Source organism: Hyperolius riggenbachi, chromosome 12 (genome assembly GCF_040937935.1).
Source record: "Hyperolius riggenbachi isolate aHypRig1 chromosome 12, aHypRig1.pri, whole genome shotgun sequence".
In the NCBI taxonomy this organism is placed as follows: Eukaryota; Metazoa; Chordata; class Amphibia; order Anura; family Hyperoliidae; genus Hyperolius; species Hyperolius riggenbachi.
In genome coordinates, this window is record NC_090657.1 from 143,692,711 (window position 1) to 143,718,643 (window position 25,933).

Sequence of the window (25,933 nt, forward strand, 5' to 3'; positions counted from 1 at the left end):
CTTTACAAAATGCTAAAATCCTTTCAAATCAGCACCATGAAGAAGGAAGATTAATAATATTTAAGAATTTAGTCTTCATTCCTGCTCCAGAAACTGATTAAAAGACAAACTAAACCTTAAAAAAGCAATGAAAAAAAGGCAGCAGATTTAGCGCTGACTAGTTCAGCACTAACCTGCAGCTCTTACTGTCCCCTGTACTAGCCTACCCTCCCCCCTTTGCCAAGCACCTTACTCTTTGTCCTCAAAGCAATATCCAGCACCCTTTTTCTGGAAAGCCTTTTTTTTTAAATCCCAGTTTCAGGGACATAATGGATCCCTTAATCAAGAAAAACAATGCAAATTAAGGCACGGGTCCTAGCTGGGAGCTCCAGCACTAACTCAGTGATGTCAACAAATTTTAAATAAGATACTTTTGTGTAGTTCCACCCCAACACACTGTGCAATTAGTATATACAAAACAGTCCCAAGACTGTAGTTTTTTTTTTGTAGGAACAGCAAAAGTCTTTATTCTTCAGTAATATAAAATCTTCTCAATTACAGTCGTGAAATGTAGACAATTCATACATAGATCTACTCTACAGAACCATAAGCTGCCTGACAAGTGTTTCACGGCCAAAAGCCGCTTCCTCAGAGGCACACAAATGTGTAGATATCAGGATAAAACCCAAGGTTAAGGGACCGCAATCTGAGATTCAATGTGTCCAGAAATGACACTGAAAAGTGCTGTCCATAATCGCCAACAGGAACATGCAGGATAGTCCTACTCAGTGATGTGCCACTTCAGTTGTTGCGGCTTAATCACTGAGTGAACTCCTGGCTTCATTTGTATTGTTTTCCTTGAAAAGGGGTTCTTTTGTGTCCCTGAAACATTGGATTTGGACATATACAAGTTTTAGTGAAGAGGAGTGCTGGCTATTGGTTTGAGTATGATCTGAATGGTGAGGTCCCTCATCTCTTAGCCATTGCACCTGCAACAGACCTATACTGGTGATGAGTCCGGTAGTCTAATTTGTTTGAACTAATCTGTGGGCTAAGACTGTGGCACCACTGTCTACCGTTGCCAGTCCAAGTGCCCACATAGGAGCTAGGAACAGCAGAAGTAAATAGTGGAGCCACAGTGCTAGCTCTGAGGCGAAGACAGTTTGGTCAAAGGGGGAAAAGGCTACACTAGTTCTGCTGTTTCATCAGTGTCAGTGATGGCACAAACAGTTGGTTTGTCGCTAGAATGATGACATGTGCTAAGGACAGTATATGGACTACAGGTGCTCTTTGTAGATCAGGGAGGGAAAACTGACTTGTATGTGTTTCATGATGCTATCTCTGTGAAAAGGGGCCCTCTTTAGTGGAGGTGCATGTCATAAGACCCAATATTTTCCTGCATGTGCCCGATTCTACACTGCCTCATAAACCACTGGTAGGTGATACACAGACAAAATAGCATTAGAGGTGGAATTTACTAAGGAACCTGCAAAGGTCTCCAAGCCAGTGGCGTAGCTAAGGAGCTGTGGGCCCCGATGCAAGTTTTACATTGGGGCCCCCAAGCACTCTATACATAACAATTGATACAACACACCAAAACCTGCCAATGGCAACTACAGTGTCAGAGGTGCAAGAAGGGGATGGGGAGCAGTTTGTTAAGGATTACCACTATTCAAAGTATCTATTGAAGTGATTATTATGAGCACAGGACCAATAGAGAGCTAATACTGCAGTTGAGGGAGGGCCCTTCGGGGCCCCTGTGGCCCAAGGGCCCTGATGCGGTCGCAACCTCTGCAACCCCTATTGCTACGCCCCTGCTCCAAGCACCTCCATCATATCTGCAGGCAGCACCCACAGCACTGTAAATAAATTCAGGATAGCTTAGTTTTATTGAAGAAAATTATCTCTGCAGGAGCCTGCGTGAAACTGCAAACATGCACAACGCAAACTCCACTATGTTCCAAATGACCAAAGCAAAGGATGAAAGTTTTCACTACAGCACGGTGGCGTAGTGGTTAGCTCTCTCGCCTTGCAGCGCTGGGTCCCTGGTTCGAATCCCAGCCAGGGCACTATCTGCAAAGAGTTTGTATGTTCTCTCCGTGTCTGCGTGGGTTTCCTCCGGGCACTCCGGTTTCCTCCCACATTCCAAAAACATACGGATAAGTTAATTGGCTCCCCCTAAAAATTGGCCCTAGACTACAGTACTTACACTACATAATATAGACATATGGCAATGGTAGGGATTAGATTGTGAGCTCCTTTGAGGGACAGTTAGTGACAATATATATATATATATATATATATATACACTGTACAGCGCTGCGTAATATGTCGGCGCTATATAAATACTAAATAATAATAATAATAATAATAAAATAATAGGAAACAACGGTTACTTAATCAGATCAAAATCAGATCCCAATATTGGTAATTGCTATGGACAACATCTAGACATTTTTTAAAGAACCTTTTATTCGTTGTTTTAGGGTGCATTATTGTGTAACTCTAGAAGCAGTAACATTCAAACTCTAATAGGTCCTTGCATAAAGTAGGTTTCACCAGATCTCCTCCAATCACAGCACAGTGAAACACTGACAACAGACAGTTGACATAAGTGCAACGATGGCTCTGTCCTCACCATTAGATCGGCCTCTGACTCAGCTGGGCTCTGATACTCTTTTGGCCTCCTTTTCTTGACAGGTTTTGGGGTCTCGCTGCTCCCCCCAAACCCTCGTGATGGCTCCAGGACCAGGGACCTGCTGTGGACACCCCAGAAGCCAGGGAGAGGGTAACACTGACCCGCTCCCCATTCACCCCCCTTATAGTCATCAGCAGGTCTTAGTCTCACCTGTCCTTGAAGTGACATATTGCACCACACGTCTCACATTTTCCGCTGGCCACATTCTGGCAGCCACAGGTATCACACAGGCACATCGTGGAATCAGAATCTTGGTTCTCCTTCCCTTCAGGGACTGTGTGGGTACAAGCAAGTCAACAAATTAATTCTGTGACAAGGATAAAAAGGTTGTTACATTTTTTTTTATTCCCACTCCTAGGCCAGGTTTATAAGACTACCATTTGAGGAACAAGCTCTCCATCCTTGGCCAGGAAAGAAGCTGGATTGTCCCATACAGGGAGGACATAGCTTTAGGGACGTTCTCGATTGCAGCTGTTGCGTTAGCTGGAAATGATTGGAGAAGTATGATAACCTCAGTGCTAACAAATTGAGACTGAAACGCATGGAGAACCTGAATGTATCAGAAAAATAATTTGTTCGGAAAGCAATACTTTGATCCTGACAAAGGACATAAGCTGACCCTCTTCGACCAGGTCACAAATTCTTACGATACCCTTTTCCACCCAGACACTAGGATCAGAGGATGCAGCTTCCCATGCAGTTGGGGCATCTACCCTTGCCACCACTCTATAGCTCAGCATTTTCCGCTCCCCTACTAACACTACACAGTACGTCCCACCTGGCTATCTACGGTGGGTTGCTATAGATGTGGTTTCCCAACCTGTAATTACTGAACCTTTCACCACATGGCACACCAGGTTTTCCCTACATTCCACATTAAGTCTTTCCCCCTCTATATAATTTGCAATACTCGATGGGTGGTGTATGCCATTACCTGTACAATTTGTAAAATACAGTATCTGAGCTGCACCACTCGTCGCACTGTTGTGGCAAAGGATATCAGGGCGTTATGGGGGGGGGCATGTTAGATTACCGACAGTATATCTAGCATTGCAAAACACTTCCGTTGTGTGCATGGTGGTGACATGCCCAGTTTTGTTTTTTCAGGGCATTGAGATACGTCCTCCGAGAGGAGGTGGTGTGTATCACAGGTTACTTCTTAGAGAGGCATACTAGATCATGCAATTAGAAATAGATGTTCCAGAGGGATTAAACGCTAGGTGGGATTTAAATTGAATTTACTGATATTGATTTTTTATTGTATTTATTAAAATGTTTTTAAATGTAGTTGAATTTTGATACCTTCCCTTTTGATATACAGTGTGTTTGATGTCTCTTTATGACTGCAAAGAACTTTGTACTGGACACGCCTGTGAGGGGCGTGTCTTGGTGTATAAAAATGTGAGCATATGTCTGTAATGTTGGGCTATGAGTAAGGACATTGCTGCCTGAAACCTGTCAGCTGTTTTTAATGGTCTTGTTGCTGCAAAATAAAAGTTTTGGAATTCACCTGCTGGAGTGGGCAGATTCTAGTTCCAAACTCACCCACCTACAAGCCTTTAATCTTATGGGTATTTCTAATTTGGTTTGCCAGGGGCTCGATAGCTAGGGCAAACAGGGATAAAGATAGTGGGCAACCCTGCCACATGCCCCTTTCAAGTAGGAAGGGATCCAAAATAAACCGTCCCATCTTAATCCTGGCTGTGGGCTCACAGTATTGAGTCTGTACCCATCTCAAAAACTTGGGGCCAAAGCAAAATCGTCGCAAAACTTTCTATAGGTACTGCAATTCAACGGCATACACATCAAGCAAAACACCCTGGGTTATCATTTGTTTTACATACAGTAAGTTCGTCATATGACAGAGCAGACGGCATCAGTGCCCTTCCTTAGGACAAATCCAGACTGTTCTGAGTGAACTGATTTAGGTAGGACTTATTTATTTCAATATACAGGATTTTGGCAAGTAGTTTGTAGTTCTGGTTGGGGAGTAATATTGGGCGGTCTTTGGAATGATGACTATCAATGCTTCTGACATGGACTTGGGCAACCCACCTAAAATTGTGCTAAGTGAAAAAGTTTTAGTAACAGCTGAGCTAACATCTCCCTGTGACGTCTAAAGGTGGGCATACATCAGGCAACTTGGTGGCCGATCGACCATCCGATTCGATTATTATAATCGAATTGGATGAAAATCGGTTCCGCCAAGTGCATGCTCGACCGACAATGCAGACAATTTCAAGACAAAAATTGGTTGCATTCTCGATCACGATTGCTGCAAGATGTTGGGTCGACTTGCTCGATCGGGTGCGCGGAGGGAACGGTGTGCAATTTCGCAACGATCGACGAAACCCCTGACGCTGTCCCCTAATGTAAAATGTCCCCCTGGTGCCCAGTGTAATGCATATATTACCTGTCTGCAGTCTGTGCTTGTCCCTCCCCTGCTCCGGGCTCATTCCCCTCTCCATACTTGCACGCCCCGCGTGGTTTCCTAGTAAGGGCACGCGTGTGACTTCACACATGCGCACTCTTAGTAGGAAACCACGTGGGGCGTGTGTTTAATGCAGAAAGAATCCCGGAAACCGGGGGGGGGGGGGGGGGGGCAAGCACAGGCCGCGGAAAGGTAACGTATATTTACATTGGGCACCGGGAGGGACATTTTACATTAGGGGAAAGCGTTGGTGCGACGAGGTGGACGGATGAGGCGCACAAGGCCGATTCCGGATCGATTTCAGCATGAAATTGATCGGAAATCGGCCTAGGTCTATAGGCAGCTGACAGATCTCTCGCTAATCAGATTCGATTAGAGAGAGATTTATCTCTTGGTTGAATCTGCGCATACATCGCTAGATGTCTGGGAACCTTAATTTTATGGGAAGCACATCTGTACCCAGCGATTTATTAGATGGCATAGCTTAGAGGGCAATATCCAACTCCTCTCTGGCAATGTCTGCATCTAGGGCCTTCATGTCCTTAGCCTCCAAGCAAGGAAATCTAATTGTGTCCAAGTAACAGGCAAGCTGGTTCGCAGAGTAGTCCCCCGGTTGATTTCTAGTTCTGTGTGTACTTTACTATCATTCACCTCTTGTATAGAGGAGATATGGGAGATAAGGTTATTTAGTTACTTTTAAACAATGCTGGTTGCCTGGCAGTCCTGATGATCTGCCTGGTAAACTATGAGCCAGAACAAATGCACAGATCAGGTTCAGTGCTTCATAGATTATTATTTCAAAGTTAAAAAACTTTTTTTGTTACAAAAATAAGTAGCTTTTGCAAAATAAAAAAGGAAATGTCATAGATCTCCAGTGACTGATCACTGGCTGCTCACACCCAGTCAGCCTCGTACACTTCCCGTCAGTGATGCAGGAATCACCAAAGCTGTGATAGTGGTTGCTATGGGGCCCATAGCCAAGGGGGGAACAGTGTTATGGTTGGCAGTGATAAGGGGATCCACTAAAAGCTTCATGAAGACCCACAGCAGGCCCCCTGAGGTGCTGAGTAGCGGAAGCAGAGCAGAGGTGGCAATGCACCTCTCCACGCTCGATCAACAATCTACCTTCTCCTTCTATCTCTGTCTCCATGACTACATCAATGTCTTTGTCACAATAGCCACTGGTGGGTTACATGAAAAAAAGTCCAAGAATCATAGAGATGGCAATTGTGGAGGAAGGAAGAACGTCAGTGGAGCCTGAGGCTCCATCAGGCTACCTACACAGTGGGATCATGCCTATACTAGGGGCAGGGTACAAAGTAAAATAAAAAGATAATATTTCATACCATTCAATTACAAAATGACTGGAGCAGCACAGCATTATTACTAATTATATAGATTGCTGACAGCATTTACAGAGTTTATAGTGGTAACACTAACAGTCTCTCATTTCAATTCTGGACTAGGACAATATCTGCATGGATTTTGTATGTTACCGTGGGTTTCCCCCGGGCAATCCGATTTCCTCCCATTCCCCAAAATTACTGATAAGCGAACTGGTTCCCACCAAAAAATGATCTTAGAATTATGGTGTGGACATTAGACTATAATTGTGGTAGAGTTTAGATTGTAAGCTCCTGTTAGGGACACAGATTTATGTCACAATGATTTTTTTATTAAAGTGATATACTGTAGAGTACCTAGAAGTGTGCATAAAATATTTAAAAATGGACCCTTGTCATTAATGCTATATACTGGCATTGTTGATTGTATCCTCATTAAATAATACAGACATGTCATTTCCACTGCATCCAGTTTAAGCTTCTACAGTGTGTGCTGATCCCTGTTTAAAAACATACCCTTCTGACGGCTTGTTCATTACTTCTATAGTCTTCCTTCTCTTCTCTGTTGTTTGTTTTCACTATTAATCAACCCTGCGCAGCAAATCTCATGACAGGACACAGGACATTTATAGCACGCTTTTCTCCTGGCAGACTCGACTCAGTAGGTAGTCTTGTCCAAAGACTCCTTACTGAATAGGTGCTGGCATACTGAACAGGAAAAGCCGAGCTTCGAACCAAGGTCTCCTGTGTTAGAAGCAGAGCCCTTAACCAGTATACTTTCCACCCACCGATAGTGATGGGGCCATATGAGGGACTGGGTGACTGTATGCTTGCATTCAAGGTACACATTATGAAATAATGTCTGCCATTAGTTCTAGCACTTTGTAGAGATGATGTGAAAGAATTACTTATTTTTCAACAAAGTTGGAGTTTCACTTTAACATCAAAGCAGCACGGAATGATGTTCAGGTATCATGGCTGTACAAGACTAGTTAGGACTGTGAGGCCCAACAGATAAACTGACAGCCCTGCATCCGTATATGTGGAACTGGACCCTTAGCAGAATAAGGTTGAGTTGCTACTATGAGTATATTATTATTATTATTATTTTTATTATTATTATATAAAGTGTTAACATATTCATTGGCACTGAATATATTCCAGTCTATTCCATATATTACATCCTTGGACGTAATATCTCCAAGGAAATACCTTTCAGCTATAAAAATTATTAATGTCACCTTTATATGGGGTCTTGTTGCCTCCCATGCAAGTTATCTCAGAGTTTTCTTCTTTGGGTTCTTTTGGCTCCTCCTCTTGACAAATTGGCTGACCAGAGTGAAACTGTCAAACAATAAGCAGACAATATAAAACAAACAGATTTGTTCAATTTATAGGAGAAAAATAAACACTGCTAACAATAAATACCCCACACCTAGGAATTAACAACTGAAGTGAGAAAAATATGGAGGTTGCCATATTTATTTCCTTTTAAACAATACCAGTTGCCTGGCAGCCCCATAGGCAAAAGCAAGGGGGTTTACAACTGCCCAGAATCCCCCCTCAGACCAGGGCCGCTGCAGTCAGGGCCGGATTTACCATAAGGCACTGTAGGCACGTGCCTACAGGCACCTGAGAATGGAATGGTGGCTCACTCCCCTCCCCGTGCCTCCCTCCTTCCCTATACAGAGTCCAGAGCGAAGTGTAAATAAGAGGTTACCCACCCTGCCCTCAACATTCCACTGATGAGCTCTCCCTTCAGTCAGGGGCACCACTAGCTACTTAATACTGAGGTTACTCTAGCTACCTAATACTTGGGGGCAGAGCAGGATTATCCACCAGGCAACGTAGGCAGGTGTTTGGGGTCTAGTGGGTGTCAAGGGGCCCACCTGCCAGCTTCGTTGACCTCTCTCCATTTCATTTTACCAAAAGGACCACAAAGGGGCCCCAAAATCTACAAGCTTGCCTAGGGCCCCATTACATCCTAATCCATCTCTACTTGGAGGCACGACTAACTACTTAATATTGAGAGTACGTCTGGCTACCTGATACTGAGGGGCACCTGTAGCTACCTATGACAAGTAAGTGAGGAGTGACAGCTGGGCCAGCCGGCAGCACACTTGCAGTGTGGTTTGGCAAGGGTTTGTAGGCTCATGGAGGGTGAAGACTAAGGTGCCAGGACATCTGTGCCTATAAGCTTCTGTGAGGTAAATCCGGGCCTGGCTGCAGTTTCTGGGGACAGGTACAAGTTGAGACACCAGAATATCTGCACTTATCCTGCAGCTCACAGCACTGCCCCCTTTCTTTCCCTGCTACAGTTGACTTTGGATGTAGCAGCAGCATGTGTACAGAGCATGGAGCAGCAGCGGGTGTACAGAGCATGGAGCAGCTCTGGGGAACTTAACAGAGTCAGGTATGAGCACAGCCCTGTGCCCTGCTGTATGAATGCTTCACTTTTCCCTTAATTAGCAATGTAGGTAGTCCTCATTATTATCTGTATCCAAACTGCTCCTGATCAATCCCATTGTCGATCGGGAGCAGATCGGACATTTAGGAAATAATTGTCAGATCCTGTCAGTTGGATAGGAAATGGCATTGTGTGTACCCAGCATGATATCCTACCATATTATTATATTGTATTGTATGTGGCTGACCATTCAGCAATCCCCCCTTTAAAATCCTGGGTTTGCCCCTGAGCCCTGCTGATCTCATTGGCTGCAGTAAGGTCTGAATAACACCAGAAATAAGCATGCAGCTATCCTGGTCAAACCTGACAATAATGTCAGAAAAAGGCAACTGGTATTGCTTAAAAGGAAATAAACATAGCAGCCTCCATATCCCTCTTGCTTCAGCTGTCCTTTAAAGGACAACTGACGCGAGAGGGATATGGAGACTGCCATATTTATTTATTTGTAAGCAATGCTAGTTGCCTGGCTATCCTGCTGATCCTTTGCCTCTAATACTTTTAGCCATAGACCATGAACAAGCAGATCCGGTGTTTCTGACATTATTGTCATTTTTTAACGGGCGGGCGGGCCTTTTACCTAGTTTATAAATGAATATTGCAATAAACAATTTTACTTGCGGCACTGAGAAATTCAGGAAATATGACCATTATCTATGGCTTCTGCATTTTACAGCAGTTCCTATACAGCTCTCTGATCAATGGTGCTGTTATCTATGGATCCCAGGTTTTACAGCAATTTAGTATGTCTTTTAAGTTGAATTAATAATACTTAATTGAATTAATACTACTACTACTTAATAAAACTGATTATACTATAATCCATGCATCTTATGTTTTATGGCATTTGGCTTTTAAAAGGAATTAGGAAAATCAATGTTTTTGCCTAGCATAACCAGTACTATACAGTAGATAGTTTATATGCATCTGTCTTGGGGTTTGTTTGCATGCCATTAACTCATCTGTGAAGGTAGGATATTTGCCAGTAATATGTGCCATTCTTTTGGATGTACTTGTTAGGTTTAGGTGGTGAGTTTATGTGAATGAAGAGGGGAGATTAGCATTGGGCGTAGGTAAGGGTAGGTTAGTGTGATGTTTAGGTTAAAGAAGGCAACATTAGAATATCAGTAAAATTACAGAAACAGAGCCAACTCTTGGACTTGGTGAGCTCAAGGATGTTCACCCCTCTATTACATGTGCAAATGGCTTATTTAGCAACTGCTCTTTCCTTGTTACTTCCGCTTGGCCTGAGCCAGGTTGTGTATGGTGACTGGCGTGGCTGTTGAGTGGGTGGCATTATGAGTGGGACCAGTCTATGGTTAAGAAGTAGCGCTAAGGTGGATTTAGGTCAGATTTGCATATGGAATTTCATTGATTTTAGTAGTGGGTATATTGTCCCCTTTATACTTTTGATAATATTGTCTTATTACAATTGAGTATACCTTTAAAGATTTTGAAACTGTACTGAGCACCCTGTACTTTCATTCTTCTATATGTTATATTTTTCCCTTTCTGTGTTTTTGATAGGCAGAATGTAGCTAAGTGTTAAACATAGGTAGGGGAAGTTAGTGTGAGGCGTAGGAAAGGGGGAGGTTAGTGTGAGGCGTAGGTAGAGGGGAAGTTAGTGTGAGGCGTAGTTAGGAGGGTTTGACATAGATTAGGGGTGGGTAATGTGAGGATAGGATAAGATAGGACGATAATAGAATATTGGTAACATCTTTCTGATGTCCGCAGTATCTGCACCCCAAATTAACATGCGGTGCTTTTAAATGTATGCCCTTCAGAGGACTAGTGGATTTGGCACAGGATAGACTTAACCAGTATTAGGCAGACATGGGGTTAGTCTGTATATTGTTTTGTCAACTCTTCATGGGGTAACAGCGGATTGTGATTAGGGCAGGGGTCCCATGACAAATTTGAATTGGGCCCGCTGATTTGTGCATCCACATGCAACATTTCTGTCAACCACAGGGTTCCGGATATGACCCCTCAGGTGACAGTCCAGAGGCAAGTTCTGAACAGGCTAGCAATGCATTCTGTTGCTATGGACAGGAGTGGAGAGACAAAGGGCAGCACACGACGGAGCGGCATACAGTGAGTGGGGTAAGGCAGGAGAACATGGACAACATAATCTAGCAGTCCACATTTTTCTATGACACATCGGGGGGTGGCAGTTTGAAGGCTGCTATACACACACTAGATGATTGTCAGCCTACGCGGCTGTTCGGTGGGCCTATGCCAAGAACCATCCAGTCTGTGTATACGGCCCCGTTCACATCACAAACGCGGATGGCCATGCATGCGGAACGCAACGCATGCGAACACACGCCATCCGCGTTTGTGTGCGTTGCGTGGCTGATCCCATCACTGAAAAGTGAATGTGACAGCCACGCGTTTTTACAAAAAATGCATGCAGCATGCGTTCCCGGACCGCACAGGTCCGGAACGCATGCAGTGTGAACATCAGACATTGCACTCTATGCAATGTCTGATGTCGTGCGTGTCGGCCACCTGCACGCGTTTCCAAAACGCGGCTGAAAACGCGTGCAGTGTGAACAGGGCCTAAGGCTTTACGCCTCTATAGGCAGGTGGTTTTAATGTGTTCATTGATCAGTGTATACATTTATCAGAAGGATTAAAGTTTATCATTATCTTAGCAAGCACTTTAAAAATGAATGTAAAATGTAAGTGACAAGATCCATGGTGGCTTCACCCTGAGAGAGTGGGCACTCACACAGAACTCTGCTTATTTAATGTGCTGAGTGGGTGGGATAAAAACTGCTCCTCTCAGACATGGGTTTCCCATAGAGGAAGCAGAATAAAGAGCACATTACCAGCTATTATTTCATGCATGTTATGAAAAACAATGGGGGCCTCTCAAAAATGTGACTTTTTATTAAAGGCTATTATACTACCTGCACAAAGCTTATTTAAACTAGAGCATTGTGCTTTAAAATATAATTGGTAACTAAGGTTTGAATACCCAGGAATGTAGAGGACATAATTGCCAATGCCAAGTACATATAAATCAGTTGATATTGTAATGTGGAGAAATAAAACCAAAACAACATACAGTATATTTGGATGCCTTTATTGTACTTTACACACATTACTTCTGTATTGCTGGCTATCCCTATGTGGTATACATGGAGGATTTCTGTGTTTTGTTTGCAGAATGATCATGTATGAATGATCAGAAATTATAGTTTGGGACCACTGATGGAAAAATATTTCCTAAACAATCTGAACAGATTGAAGGGATTGTCCAAAGAATCATATTGTAATGGCTACCTTAAAGGATACCCGAGGTGACATGTGACATGATGAGATAGACAATGCATGTACAGTGCCTATAACACAAATAACTGGGATGTGTTCCTTTTTTTTCTATCTCTGCCTAAAAGAGTTAATCGTCAGGTATGTAAGTGGCAGTTCTTGTCTGAGTCAGGACTGGGTCAGATTACAGTGTGATCCTCACTGATAAGAAATTACAACTATAAAACACTTTCCTAGCACAAAATGGCTTCTGAGACCAGGAAAGAGATAAAAAGGATCAATAGTTCATAGATTTTAGCTCTGGCATACTTCAATGAATGCATAATTGAGCAAAAACAATATAACAGTACAAACTTATAAAGTAGATTTAAATATAAGATAAAACTGTGGAATATCTCATAAGTCATTTTTATGAGAAAGGGGCTAGATACAATTGTTTATTTCATTTGTTTATTTTCACCACGGGTGTCCTTTAAGATTCATTAACACCACCATAAGATTTCAGAGGGTATTCTGATGTGCCACTGTGATCCAATTTCTATAGGCTGATTGAATCTTAAACAAGAATGAATGCCTCACCAAGTGTACGTGTTTATGTCTATGGAGAGGGGATGAGGATGTGAGTGGTGATAAGATAGTAAAGGGGTATTTAAGGATCAATCAATAGTAGGTGGACAAGGATCTCTGAAGCATATCTGATTTATTCAGTTGGGCAGCACATTGGCTAATTACCTCTCTCACCTTACATCACTAGAGTCTCAGACTTAAATCTGACCAGGGCAGTACCTGCATGGAGTTTCCATGTTCTCGTGTTTATTCCTCTGCTTTGGTTCCCTCTCACATGCCAAAAACATATTGGTAGGCCAAATTGCATGAAGGAGTTTATTTTAGGTGAGAGCCATTTGGGTTGCCCAACTGAGACACCAGTACCAAGATTATTGGCAGTGTCAAAGCCATTAGATGAAAAATGAAAGTGTAATAGGTGAAAAAGGTCAGAAGAGGTTATGGATAGGAATGAGTTGGAGTGAGCATCTTTGGAACTGCTAGGGGAAGGTTGGGGTTAAGCTAGGGTTATTAATTTGGGTTAGGTAATGGTATCGGGTGGGGATAGGGGGTGTCATGCCTCCAAAAAAAAGTTCCAGTGCAGGTTGGGTGCCTTGCCAATTTATATAGACCTTTGTCTTCTTTTCGAGTTCAGTTTAAGATCAGTTTCACAATCACTTGTTTAGCTGGGACATGAACTGATTTCTAACTAAACCTGCAGTGTCAAACTCAAATACACAGTGGGCCAAAATTGAAAGCTGGGACCAAGTCACAGACCAACCTTGATGTGTAGTGGCCACCTTCCTCCATTATACAGCTCCCTGGTGTCTAATGCCCACCCCTCCCTCCCCTATACAGTTTCCTGTTTTAATGTCTCCCCCTCTCTTCAGTATACAGTTCCCTAGTGTCTAGTGGCCCTCCCCTCTCACTAATACAGTTCTCTATTGTCTAATGGCCCCCTCCCTCCCCTATACAGTTTCCTGGTGTCTACAAGCTCTCCTCCTTCCCCTATACAGTTACCTGGACTCTAATGCTTACCTTCCCTCCCTTATACAGTTTACTGGTGTCTAGTGACCCCCTCCCCTATACAGTTTCCTGGTGTCTAGTGGTCCCCTCCCTCCCCTATATAGTTCCCTTGTGTCTAATGCTCTCCCTCCCTCCCTTATATAGTTTCCTGGTGTCTAGTGGCCCCCTCCCTCCCCTATACTGTTTCCTGGTGTCTAGTGTCCCCCTTCCTCCCCTATACAGTTACCTGGTGTATAGTGGCCCTCTCCCTCCCCTATACAGTTTCCTGGTGTCTAGTGGCCCCCTCCCTCCCCTATACAGTTTCCTGGTGTCTAGTGCTCCCCCTCCCTCCCCTATACAGTTCGCTAGTGTCCCCACTCTCTTCACCATGTGGCATGATTGTTTCAGAGCTTAGCCATATAGGCTTATCTTTCAGGAGCTTGTGGGCCAAAATAATGGTAATATATGGTAGTGTGGCAGCAGTAAGCAATGCAACTATTAAACAATTGTTACTTCTTTATCAAATACAAAGGCATAAATGCTTTGATATTGCTCTCCATTATGCCTATATATGCACAGGATGCATCTGCACAGAACAAGTGGAAGCACATCACTCATCTAAAGAAGCCTTTAATGTATGTGTGTCATATTATTCCAAATGAGGTTGTTACAGTACAAATTACATGTCATGTTTTATAGAGCAAATCACCACAGCTAGACAGCTAAATCATATACCAAACAAAATCCATTCACCAAGTCCGTGTATGAAATACATTTATTTTGTGTTTTTTTCTTTGATTTATTAGTGCTACACAAAGACCTTGTTAATATTGATAGATCTTCAAAAGTATACCCAAGAGGGTGTAATCTGCTTTCCATAGCAGTCTAGTGCTGTATATCATCTGTAGAAATGTCTTGTGTCTGTCGCACTAGTAGGAGATTCTCACACATTCCTGATTAATAAAGAGCCAGTTCACAAAAGGTGACATTTCAGAGCCTGGTGGTTCAATAGCTAGCTTCATATACCTCCTGGGGGCAACATCTCCCAACCATAGATCCTGTCTCTATACCCTCCCATCTTGGACTTCTGGTTCCTCCCTGTATTAACATCAGTACCAGGCAGCAGCATGTGAGAATGGCCTGGAGGAACTGTATTACATGGACAGTAGATGGCGAAAAAGATGATTTGTTTCTCCTACATAAGTTTTCTTCAAACAAGACAGGTGCTTCAATACAGGGCAACTTGGCAATTGAAGGGCACCCAAGTCAAAGTCAGTGGATGTGGATATCACAATTGTGGGCTAGCCCCTGCTCTACAGGAAGGTCAGAGTCTTTTTAATTTCCATCCTAGAGGGAGAGGCTGAAGGAGGAGGACAGAGGAGCATGGAGCACTGTTAGCCCCTGGTCCCTTCATTATTTGCATCCATTTCCTATTAACATAATGGAGAGAGGAAGATGAATGCTAGAGAGATGAAGACTAAAGACAGCCTGTTGATGGAGCATGATACTCCATGCTTCCCTATTGTCCTCATTATAGAGAATTTGAATTCCCTGTCAATATTTAGCTCTTTGGACTGGTGTGGACTATCCTTTCTACATTGTGGCCTGGACTTGGTATTTCTACTAGCCAAGCACACTCCATTTGGAATGAGCAGGATTTTCAGTGCTGTCACTGACTCTACTTTGCATTAGCAATGTATTTTGCACAGGCCATACCACTGTCTAAATGGAGGAGGTTGGAAGAGGGGGTCTAACGTCACATCAAATAACAGTTATGTTTTTCTGAAAAAAAATGTAATATGCTGTATTTAGTTTTTACAAAGATAATTTTTTTTCTGCCACAAAAGTTTGGATTTTAGTTAGCTGTAAAGGGCCCTATCTCACTGGGACGGTGCTGTGCAGCATTTTTACCACACCCCACCACAGGCCAATGTTACTCAATGGGGCCTTTCATACACACGGTGCAGCACAGTTCAATGGAAGTGATGGTTTTGCCACGTCCCTGACACGAGGGCGAGCGTACGTTACCGAGCGGCTCTGCAGCGATTTGAGTTGTGGTCTGACGTACTGGGTGGCTTGGGTGTCTGCACGTGAGGATGCATGGCCATAGTACCAGCGAAGCAGATGGGAATTAATCAGCCGCAACAGGTACCTGTTTACTGCGGGACGCCGCTTAAGGACTACTGTAACCAGACATTCCGACACAGGAAAGGTACCATGAAAGCGCTAACCGGAGAGCTAGCGGGTTCCTTGAAGCTGAGCGGATAGCCAGCATATACTTGAACTGTGTTACAAGAAGGAAGGTGGAACTCTCTGGCATAGAGCATTGGACAATTCAGATAGATGATTGCTAAGCTTGTTATTCAGTCAATTGAATGCAGTCATTCCATGTCAGCATTGGACTTGTGATCTGTGCTGCAGGATTGCAATAGGAATTGGTCTAGCTGTTTTGAAGTATACCAAGCTTATCTTTGCCACTGGTTAGAAAGATGGTTTGCATCTAGCTCAGGCATGAGCAAACACTGTCCCACAATGCATTGCAGGAGTCTGACAGCCACAGTCATGACTCATAAAGGCAAATGCATTGTGGTATTTGTAGTTCCTAAACAGCTGGAGGGTCAAGTTTGCCAATGCCTGATCTAGCTCTATCTCATCAGGCATGCATGGATCGGCCGATCCTGTGTTGATGAGTGTGGTTGTGAGCGAGTGTGGACATGTCAGAGAGTGCTCCTTATGTGTGGTTCAGTGCGGAGGGGGGGGGGGGGGGGTTAATGGATAAGGGTATTAGAGGTACGGTAACTAGTTGTTCTACTGTTTTGATACAATAAAGTGAATAATTATAGTAATTTGAGTGACGGTCTGCTTTGTGTAATTTTGATACAGCGATGTGCGGCAGACCAGAAGTAATGTAATTATATGGCCATGCGTGTTTTTTAAAATGCCTGCCTTAAGTTTTACTTGTCGCGCCAGCGTATTGCACGTGTTCGCTTTGACCACAGGAAGCACGTGTTCGCTTCGGCCACAGGAAGTGAGCGTCACTTCCTGCTTGGCCGGCTGCCAGACGGGGATTACCACTTACTAACGGACCGCACTGCACCACTACCGCCAACACGCAGTGTGAAAACGGCCTCAGGCTTCCCACATTGGAGAAAACGTAAAAGAGGAACTGTAGTCAGAATAACATAATGAATAAAATATCTTATTTTTGTACAGTATTCATTTATACTGTAAATTATTTAGTCAGCGTTTGCCCATTGTAAAATCTTTCCTCTCCCTGATTTTGATGAAATTTATCACAAACGGTAACCAGGGCTGGATTTCTGGAAAAGTCACAAAGGCCCAGGCCTTGGGCGGCTGCAGCCTAGGGGGCACCTGAACATGAAAGACAGGTTGCTGCATACGAAAGAGGAGGCTGATAACTGGAAGCAACACATGGAATAGGCAAACTAATGCCCAAGGAAACTGTCCATGAAAGCGAGGGCCTACAGTACATGGATGATAGACATGGAACAGGGGGCTGCACTTGGAATGGGAGGGGCGCTGCTGCACATAAAAGAGAACCCACAACATACTTGGCTCAGGGGCACAAAAAGTATAAATCCGGCCTTGCAACATCTTTAGTACTATATGTAACGATTGTGGAACTTTCTCCGTGATCAGCGCACAACGCGTGCGCTGACACGGCGGAAATCCTCCACAAGCTTATATTTGCAGGCACCCAGCAAAAGGTGCTACGCACCTGTAGAGGGAAATTCCTGTCGGCAGATGGCGCTGGGGAGTGCAGAGGAACCAATCCTCCACAAGTGCCAGACAGGAATTGTACGTAGCGCAGAACGCAATCGCAAGAGAGGCGATTGCGAATGAGAGCGAGCAAAGGGACAGGTTGTATGTGTGTGCGCCAATCCAGTCGCCACCCCGCGACCGCGCACACACAACAGCAGATATGAAATAGGAACGCGATTGCGAGAGGTGCGATCGCCAGACGTGACACAAGGCAGATCAGAATAGAATACGAGGGTAGCAAAGGCACAGCAAATAATACAATGAGAAGATGCGGAAAATAAGAAACGCTAGCTAACCGCGAACACCGCACTCATTCGCAACAGTGCACGCGGTTATGCGCAATCTCCACGTGATAAGCACAATAGAGACAAGCACGCCTAACTAACCATTAACAGACAAACATGAAACAGAGGACGCGAGCACTTGCTTAACGGTTACCTCACCGAGCCTCCAGCAAGCGTAGCAGACAAGACAGACACACGAAAACAGGGACAAGCGAGAGATAGGATCCACAGCACTAGCGAAAAGTGGCTAGCACGATCCAGGTACAGAGTAGCAGAACAGAAGGATCCCCAGCGCTAGCGAAAAGTGGCTAGCGCGATCCCAGAAGACAGAACAGAAGGATCCCCAGCGCTAGCGAAAAGTGGCTAGCGTGATCCCAGAAGACAGAACAGAAGGATCCCCAGCGCTAGCGAAAAGTAGCTAGCGCGATCCCAGAAGACAGAACAGAAGGATCCCCAGCGCTAGCGAAAAGTAGCTAGCGCGATCCCAGGAGACAGAACAGAAGAGATAGCTGGTAGCAACCGCTGCACCAGCTATACTCCAAGAACAGAGATCAGAACCATTTCCTGTCGACCACCGTTGGGACAGGACAATGGCAACAGGCAAGACAAGACAGAACAGGCAATACAGATAATACAACCTGACTGGGCTAGAAGGGGAACCTAAAGCAACCCCCAGGAATTAACTATACTAGATAGCAATGGCTGACACTCCAACAGTGTCCATCAGGAACAGACCATGGAAGGGAAATGACCAGCTAAGCCTTCTGGGAAACATAAAGCTCTTATAGTGCCAGTCATCAAAGAAGGCAGGTAGGGGATTTGCATAACGAATGTATGCAAATTCCCCAGCAAGAGAACAGACCAGAACTTGCAATGGAAAGACAGGTCTCTGTTCCAGAGTCCTGCAGCATGCAAACCTAAACAATGGTCAAAAGGCTGCCTGCCTGCGCAGGCAGCTGAGCGGATTCTCACACTATACAAAATATACTGTACCTAGTCTCACAGAATGCTCAGTGGGGGGTATAATTCCACTTAGTAAAAAGCCTAGGCAAAGCCTCAGTGGGAGGGCACTACCTACATAGCAGGAGGGCACATACCAATATACAGCAATATACTGTATACTGTAGCTATTGGAAGTGTTTCTGATACAGAGCTCAGGATTTTTAACATAAAAGTGGGTACCTAGAATTATTTACTGCATTCTATTACAGCATTTGTCACTATGGGGTTGATTAATCAAATGAAATAGTGAAAGGAACTTACTGTTGCTTGCGCTAATAAAGCAGCGCAACTTAATTTTCTTTCCCTGCATGCTACGTGCGCTAGTGGCAGCGCAGTGTGCACAACTAGACAACGGCCGATGCTTACAAAAGCCGCGCAGTACTGAAGTATCGCTACCGTGATACTTCACTACCGAGGACACTACTATGTTAATTAACATACTTACTATGTTATATAGTAAGTATATTAATTAACATAGTAGTGGCTGCGCTAGTGAAGTGTCGCTGTCGTGATACATCACTACCGCACAGCTTTTGTAAGCATCGGCCGCACGCTACGCTGCCACTAGTGCACGTAGCATGCAGGGAAAGAAAATTAAGTTGTGCTGCTTTATTAGCGCGAGCAACAGGAGGTTGCACGTGCTATTTCATTTGATTAATTAACCCCCAAGTCACTACTTTAACTGCAACTTTAAAGAGAACATACACTTATTCCACTTACTTTCCCTTGTGGACACATAAGCAGGGTATTTATTGGTAGAAACATAAAACTTATAAGATAAATAGATCTTTCCAAAGCAGCCCCCCCCCCCCCCCTCCAGGGTGCTGATGCAGTGTCATGCTTGCCCTGCCCCCTCCTCATAACGACAAAGTGACCACATATAATCAGAGGTTACCTACAGTAAATCTGTTTTTTTTTTGGTTCACAGCTACACATAAAGTAATATGCAAAAAAAGTACTATTGCTAAGAGTCAATGGCACTCCCTCCCGTTTGACCTTCACATTTGTTTCAGCCTCCAGAGCTACTGAAAATTTAGACAACAAGGTAATCTCTGATTTTGTAGTTTGTTTTATGTCACACTCCATTACTTTCACCTGGGTTTGCTTTAAATTGTGTGTTACTTTCTTCTGACCTGTGGAATCACCATAACAGTAACTGGCTCCAGTCCTCTCCTGTCTCGTTGCTCCTCCAAGAGGGGGCGCTGTATGTGCAGTCTGACAACTGTTGAGAAGAAGAAAATACTAATTGTCAACTTTAGTCTTTCAATTGATTCTAATGTAGCGTTTACAAGTATCTTTAGAGTGTCAGTGTACTTACAGCAATCAGTCACAACACAAAAAAACACAGGTGAGGTGAATAATATTGCTAGTTTAATAACAATGGCATATGTCAAGAGGTGGGATATATTGGCCAGCAGTTGAACAGTCAGCTCTTGAAGGTGATGTGTTGAAAGCAGAAAAAATGGTAAAGTCCCATACATACACTCAATCAATGCCAACCTATGTGGACCAGGAACTGATCCCTCAAGTGATATTGCAGGACCGAGACTGTGCAGATGCATCACTCGCTGGCCAGTTCTATGCGGGGAAGCAGAGTGGTGTGGGAGTGACATCACACAAAAATTGGGCCAATCATATATGCACCAGCTCTGGTTAAAGTGTACAGGACCCCATACACATTAGCCCAGACTTGTAAATGTTAGAATCAATAAAGACTCTGCTATAGAATTTTTTTATTTTCAACTTGCTAGAAGTCTTACAGGTTTTTCTCCAGGACTCGCTTCTTGATCTACAGCTTTAATTGCAGCCTGGCTTATTTTTTTGTTAATTGTAGCCGTGTCCTCCTGTTGACTGCAGTCTGGCTCCTTTCTTGTTCTCTGGAGTCTTCTACATCCAGGGGCGTAGCAATAGGGGTTGCAGAGGTAGCGACCGCATCGGGGCCCTTGGGCCAGAGGGGCCCCGAAGAGCCCTGCCTCAATTACAGTATTAACTCTCTATTGGTCCTGTGCTCAGAATAATCACTTCTATAGATACATTGAATAGTGGTAATCATTAACAAGCTGTTCCCCATCCCCTTCTTGCACCTCTGACACTGTAGTTGCCATTGGTAGGTTTTGGTGCGCCGTATCAATTGTTATGTATAGAGTGCTTGGGGGGCCCCATTGTAAAACTTGCATCGGGGCCCATAGCTCCTTAGCTACGCCACTGTCTACATCATTGCTTGAACAGCCTCTGTAATAGGTCCATCCTTTTCAAGCTTTTCTGCTCAACTAACGTCCTGCCACCAGCTCCACCTGTGCGTATAGACTACTTAGAGCAGGCTGACATGACCAGCCATGTCAGCTGCATCAGCCTGCTGGAAGTCTCAGCCTTATAAACAGAGGTAAAGATGGCTAAAGGAAGTTGGTGGAGTGGAAGAGCTCAAAGAGCATAGACCTCCTTTGGGGTCTTCAAAAGCAACATAGACAAAGGCTGCAATCAACAAAAAAAGAGTCGGAATCCTGATGTGGACAGGGAAGATCCCTAAAGATTTATAGAATATTACACACCATAAAATACTTCCACAAATCGTGTCCATATTGTTTCTAAGTTTGAAATTTTTGATAATGTGTAAGGGGTCTTAGGAGACCCCTGTATGCACTTACTGGTGCAGAGGAAGTTATCTGATTGCTCTGATTTTAGGAAGAACAGAGACCACCATACAACTTTCTTCCTTATAACCGGAAACCCCACCAAGTCCGGAGGTATCTGAAGAGCTACTGTGGCCATCAGCATTGGGTGTTGCGCTTTGTGAGCAAGAAAGGATATTTCGCTCATTTGCAAGGCACTGCCACCTACTGCTGGCAGTTATATGATATGATAGGAACCCTCATGCTTGTGAGGCTTCACTCTGCTCATTACCATCTACTAGCATTGCGGGAATGGAGCTGGTATAGCCTTAAAGGAATGGAGTGTATGCTCACTTTTCTCCTCGCTTTTTATGTAAGTGTATAAGTTAAGCACATGGCAAGCAGTGCTTACTCATAACACAATGAATCACATCTGAGGCAAATCTCACATTCATTTAGAATAGCATTGGGGGGAGGGGGCCTGATTTTGTCTGGCTTTTCCCATAATTTAACATAATCGGCACCATATAAAGCAAATACAGTAAAACCTTGTATTAAGAGTAACTTGTTTTAAGAGCGCTTTGCAATACAAGCAACATTTTTTGTGAAATTTTGACTTGATATGCAAGCAAACGTCTTGATATACAAGCAAAAAGAGTATACACGTCATCACAACCGAGTCATTGGATAAGTTCCTTGTTAAAGCCAGCACAAACACACACACACACACGTACACACACACGATTGGGGCGAGCACACGATTGGGGTGAGCCAACAGATGGCAATGATTCTGTTAGTTATAGTGAAAGTCTTGTTTACATTTTTATTTAATACTATTTTACTATAACTGTTTTTGGATTGTGGAACGAATCACTTCAGTTTCCGTTAAGTCTTGTGGGGAAATTTGCTTTGATATGAGTGCTTTGGATTACAAGCATGTTTCCGGAACAAATTATGCTCGCAAACCAAGGCTCCGCTGTATACTCAGCCAGCAGCAGTAAATGGTGCTCACCCGTAATATACCTTCTCAGGCATGAGGTGAACTTCACATACATTGGCTGAATTAGGCATGCAGTGTGCCGCCACTAATGTATGCACAGGACCAGGCATGAGCTTCCGAATTCCGCGGAAGCTAAAATACCGAAATTCCGCCGGAATTGGGTTTTCCGCATTGTTCCGCGGAATCCGGAAACGTCAAACCGGAATGCGAAGTAATGCGGAATTCCGGCAAAATCGGAATCGGAATGAATTGACCAATCAGGAGATGCGGAATGAGTTGACCAATCATGACAACAAGCTCATGGACACGAAATTCCGCCTGGGCACCACCCCCCAAACAGTGCGCATATAAAAAAACAGCATTTCCGTAAAAAAAGGCTGAAATTTATGAAAGTACACTTTTCAATCACGTTTCCGTAATATACAACAACTTTATTGACAATAGACAACATAGACACAATCATTCGAAAATTACGGAAGTCCGGATAAAAATTACGGAAAATACATGCGGAATACCACGGAATACCGCCGGAATGTGGCGGTATGCGGAATTTCGGTATGCGGAATTGTCCCGGAAACGGAAATGGGCTCTTCTGATCATGCCTGCACAGGACGTGCATACTCAGCTTATTGCAACTTTATTGGGTCCGGTTAACTTACCATTATGATTTTTGGATATGAGAGATAATCCCAATGCTTGGAGGAAATCCTAGCAAACATGGGAAGAAAATAAAAGCTCCATGCAGATAATCTCCTGAAACTAGTGCTGCAAGACGACTGCTAGGAACTTAGCCACCGTGCTGCCAAAAAAACTTTCATTTTCATGAATGAGATGGGAGATGATCCAAAGGGTTGGAAAATGTGGATTGAAGTTACATTTCAGATCATTAACTCCATCTGTGATCCATTGATCTAGACTTCTATGATCCTGCGATCAGATTTATAAGTGAGTATTAGCACCATTAGATCACACATAGAAGGTCGATCCCGGACCTTCATTTTTCTGTACAAGTAGTCAGACCTGTTATGATAGCCTGAAACGTACAAAAGCAGCACTATTGCAGGAATTGTGTCCTTCCCTATTCACCAGTCTGTGCTCACATGCTTCCCAACAAGTTGTAAAATGCCTATAGCCAATAACAACTGGCTTTCATGGCCAAAGGAGCTGATTATCGTCCCTTTAAAGGATGTCATATTTATGGTAATCATTTGTAACAACTTAAAGATTTCCCGAACTGGAAAAATCAGCTGCAAAAATAAAACCACATATTTTTGGATATTTTACCTTTGAGAATTCTGTTATTGGTCGTTTTCAAGTCTGTGAATGTGATATCTCCTCCTTGTGTGTTTACATAATTGCTTCCTGTTTACGGCAGAGTGAAAATAGTAATAGGACAGTAGAGTCTCTGTTATCCAGCACCCACAGGGATTGGCTGGTGCTTTTTGGTTGCTTGAGACTCATTATTAAGAAAAGGCCTAGTACTATACCCCACACTATATACATACCATGAACTCTGTATTAAATGTTAAAATACAGTACAGGTGGCCATACACTCATCGATCTTTCATATGCTAGGAATCGATTTCCCAAAATGTCAGATCTATCGATTTTTAATCGATCTTGACTAAAAATCGATCAAAAGTATTAATCAGACTGGATAGAAAATGTAAAACAATTGGGGACGGTGCAAGAGCATTGGCAGATCGGTGGCCTATACTTTGCACTGCATCGAACAGTAAAGGCCGATCGATTTTCAATAGCTTCCCTGCTGAAATGTATTGGAAATTGATGTGCAGTGTACGATAGGAATTGATTTATTCTGAATCGATTCTTTTCAAAAAGGAATCAATCGTTTTGGAAGATTGGGGGGAAATCTATATGTGTATGGCCAGCATAATTAAAAGTATATTAACCTTGGGAGGCTCCATGAAACCCAGGCTAAGGACAGCAGAGCCCACACACAGCCTAAGGAGTTGGCCTTCACTACTGTGAGTACTGCCCAGAGGCAGAACTAGACGGGACCAGCACCTGCGATCACAGGAGGGCCAAGAACTGCAGGGGGCCCCCACTACTAACCTTCCCTTCCTCCACAGGGGACTGTTCTTCAGATCAGGTGTGTGTGTAGCTACACTAGTTGTGGGTATGCAGATCATGATGGGAACACTTGTTTTATGGCCCTTGTGAGATGGGCCCCAAGGCTGTGGAGGGCACCAAGGGGAGGCAAGGAAAGGGGTGTGAACATTGTGGGGCCCCATCAAAGTTTCCCTGGGGGCCTCATGAATTGTAGTTATGCCATTGGTGCTGGTTGGTTGAGGAGTTCCGGATAACCAGGACTGAACTGTACTTGAGAGGTCTAGGTCATAGGGAAAGACTGCAAACTCTTCCAAACTAAAGCTTTACTGGGGCATCCTAACAACAACAAAAAAGGTATTTAGGCTGTGCTTTGTTTTGGGGGGGGGGGGGGGCTTGGACTTTAGTCAACCATACGAATACCACATAAAAAATTGTTGCCTTTTTTCTCTTAATTTCTCATTCATGCTTTACCTGAAACAGCGGACGACGTTATGGGGACACTGCTCTCTTGGGTCACCCGGCTTAGGGGTATATTATCACCATCGTCACTTTTCACAGTGCTTAATAATGGATCCATAGTGTCACGCAAGACCTTTTAAGGTTAAACAGCAGAGATGAGATAAAAATACTGATTAAACTGTGACAAATCTAAAAATAGCAGCTCTTTGATACTGTAACCAATGGAAACAACCATTTAAAAAAACAACAACAAAAAACACGTAACAGAGATTGAATGATTAGTTTTTCGGCATTGGGAGGAACAAATCAGTATAGTGGATTTTATAAAAATAACCAGGGTATGATCCCATGCAAAAAATACACTTTTAAAGCCAGTCATGCAAAAAATAATGCAGCGAGGGCCACGTTTATAGTGTCCCCCAGAAAATACATTCTAAACCCCCCTTTCAAGAATAAACAGCTTCTCTTCCTTCACCCATGTTGCATTTTCCTTGCTTAATATGAAATGGATTAATATTCCTGCACTGCAGCCAGGAGCCTTTTCATCTCTAGTTTTGGAGAAGGATAAACAGAGGGGAGGTAGCAGCCCTTGCTGGGAGTGTTGTACCCCCCCCATAGTAATGAAGAGGTTAAGTGCCAGAGAATCTTACCTAATGTGACAGCGGTGCTATTCCATCCGCAGTCTGCAGGGAGGTGGTGCGCCTGCGCTGCACGCTATTGTATGTGTGTGTGTATCACAGGGGGACCAGGCGGCAGCATTCAGAGCAGAGGAGGGGGTGATGCCTGAGCTGTTTGCTTTTCTCCAACATAATATGAATGAGGAAAGGATAAAGTGGCTCTCACCATATCATCTGTCGATACAGAGAATAATGAACCACGCTGCTGTAAATTAAGGACAATTTCGGTATTCACCAAGGAAATCAGTGACCTTCTAAATGCACAGAACTGCAGGCCAGGCATGCAGAGAAAGGTCATATTGAATCA

The 25,933-nt window shown here is 43.8% G+C and overlaps 1 protein-coding gene across 1 annotated transcript in view; it reads right to left on the bottom strand.

Annotated features, from left to right (window-relative positions):
• Positions 1-25,459, bottom strand: part of L3MBTL1 (L3MBTL histone methyl-lysine binding protein 1) — a 74,366-nt gene extending 48,907 nt beyond the window's left edge. The window contains exons 1-6 of the mRNA XM_068264540.1: positions 25,425-25,459; positions 24,962-25,082; positions 19,942-20,030; positions 7,693-7,795; positions 2,828-2,951; positions 2,618-2,738 (exon numbers count right to left, since the gene is read on the bottom strand). Coding sequence (XP_068120641.1) covers positions 2,618-2,738; positions 2,828-2,951; positions 7,693-7,795; positions 19,942-20,030; positions 24,962-25,067 — 543 coding nt within the window. The 5' untranslated portion in view covers positions 25,068-25,082; positions 25,425-25,459. The remainder of the gene's footprint in view (positions 1-2,617; positions 2,739-2,827; positions 2,952-7,692; positions 7,796-19,941; positions 20,031-24,961; positions 25,083-25,424) is intronic.
• Between the last annotated feature and the right edge of the window lie 474 nt (positions 25,460-25,933).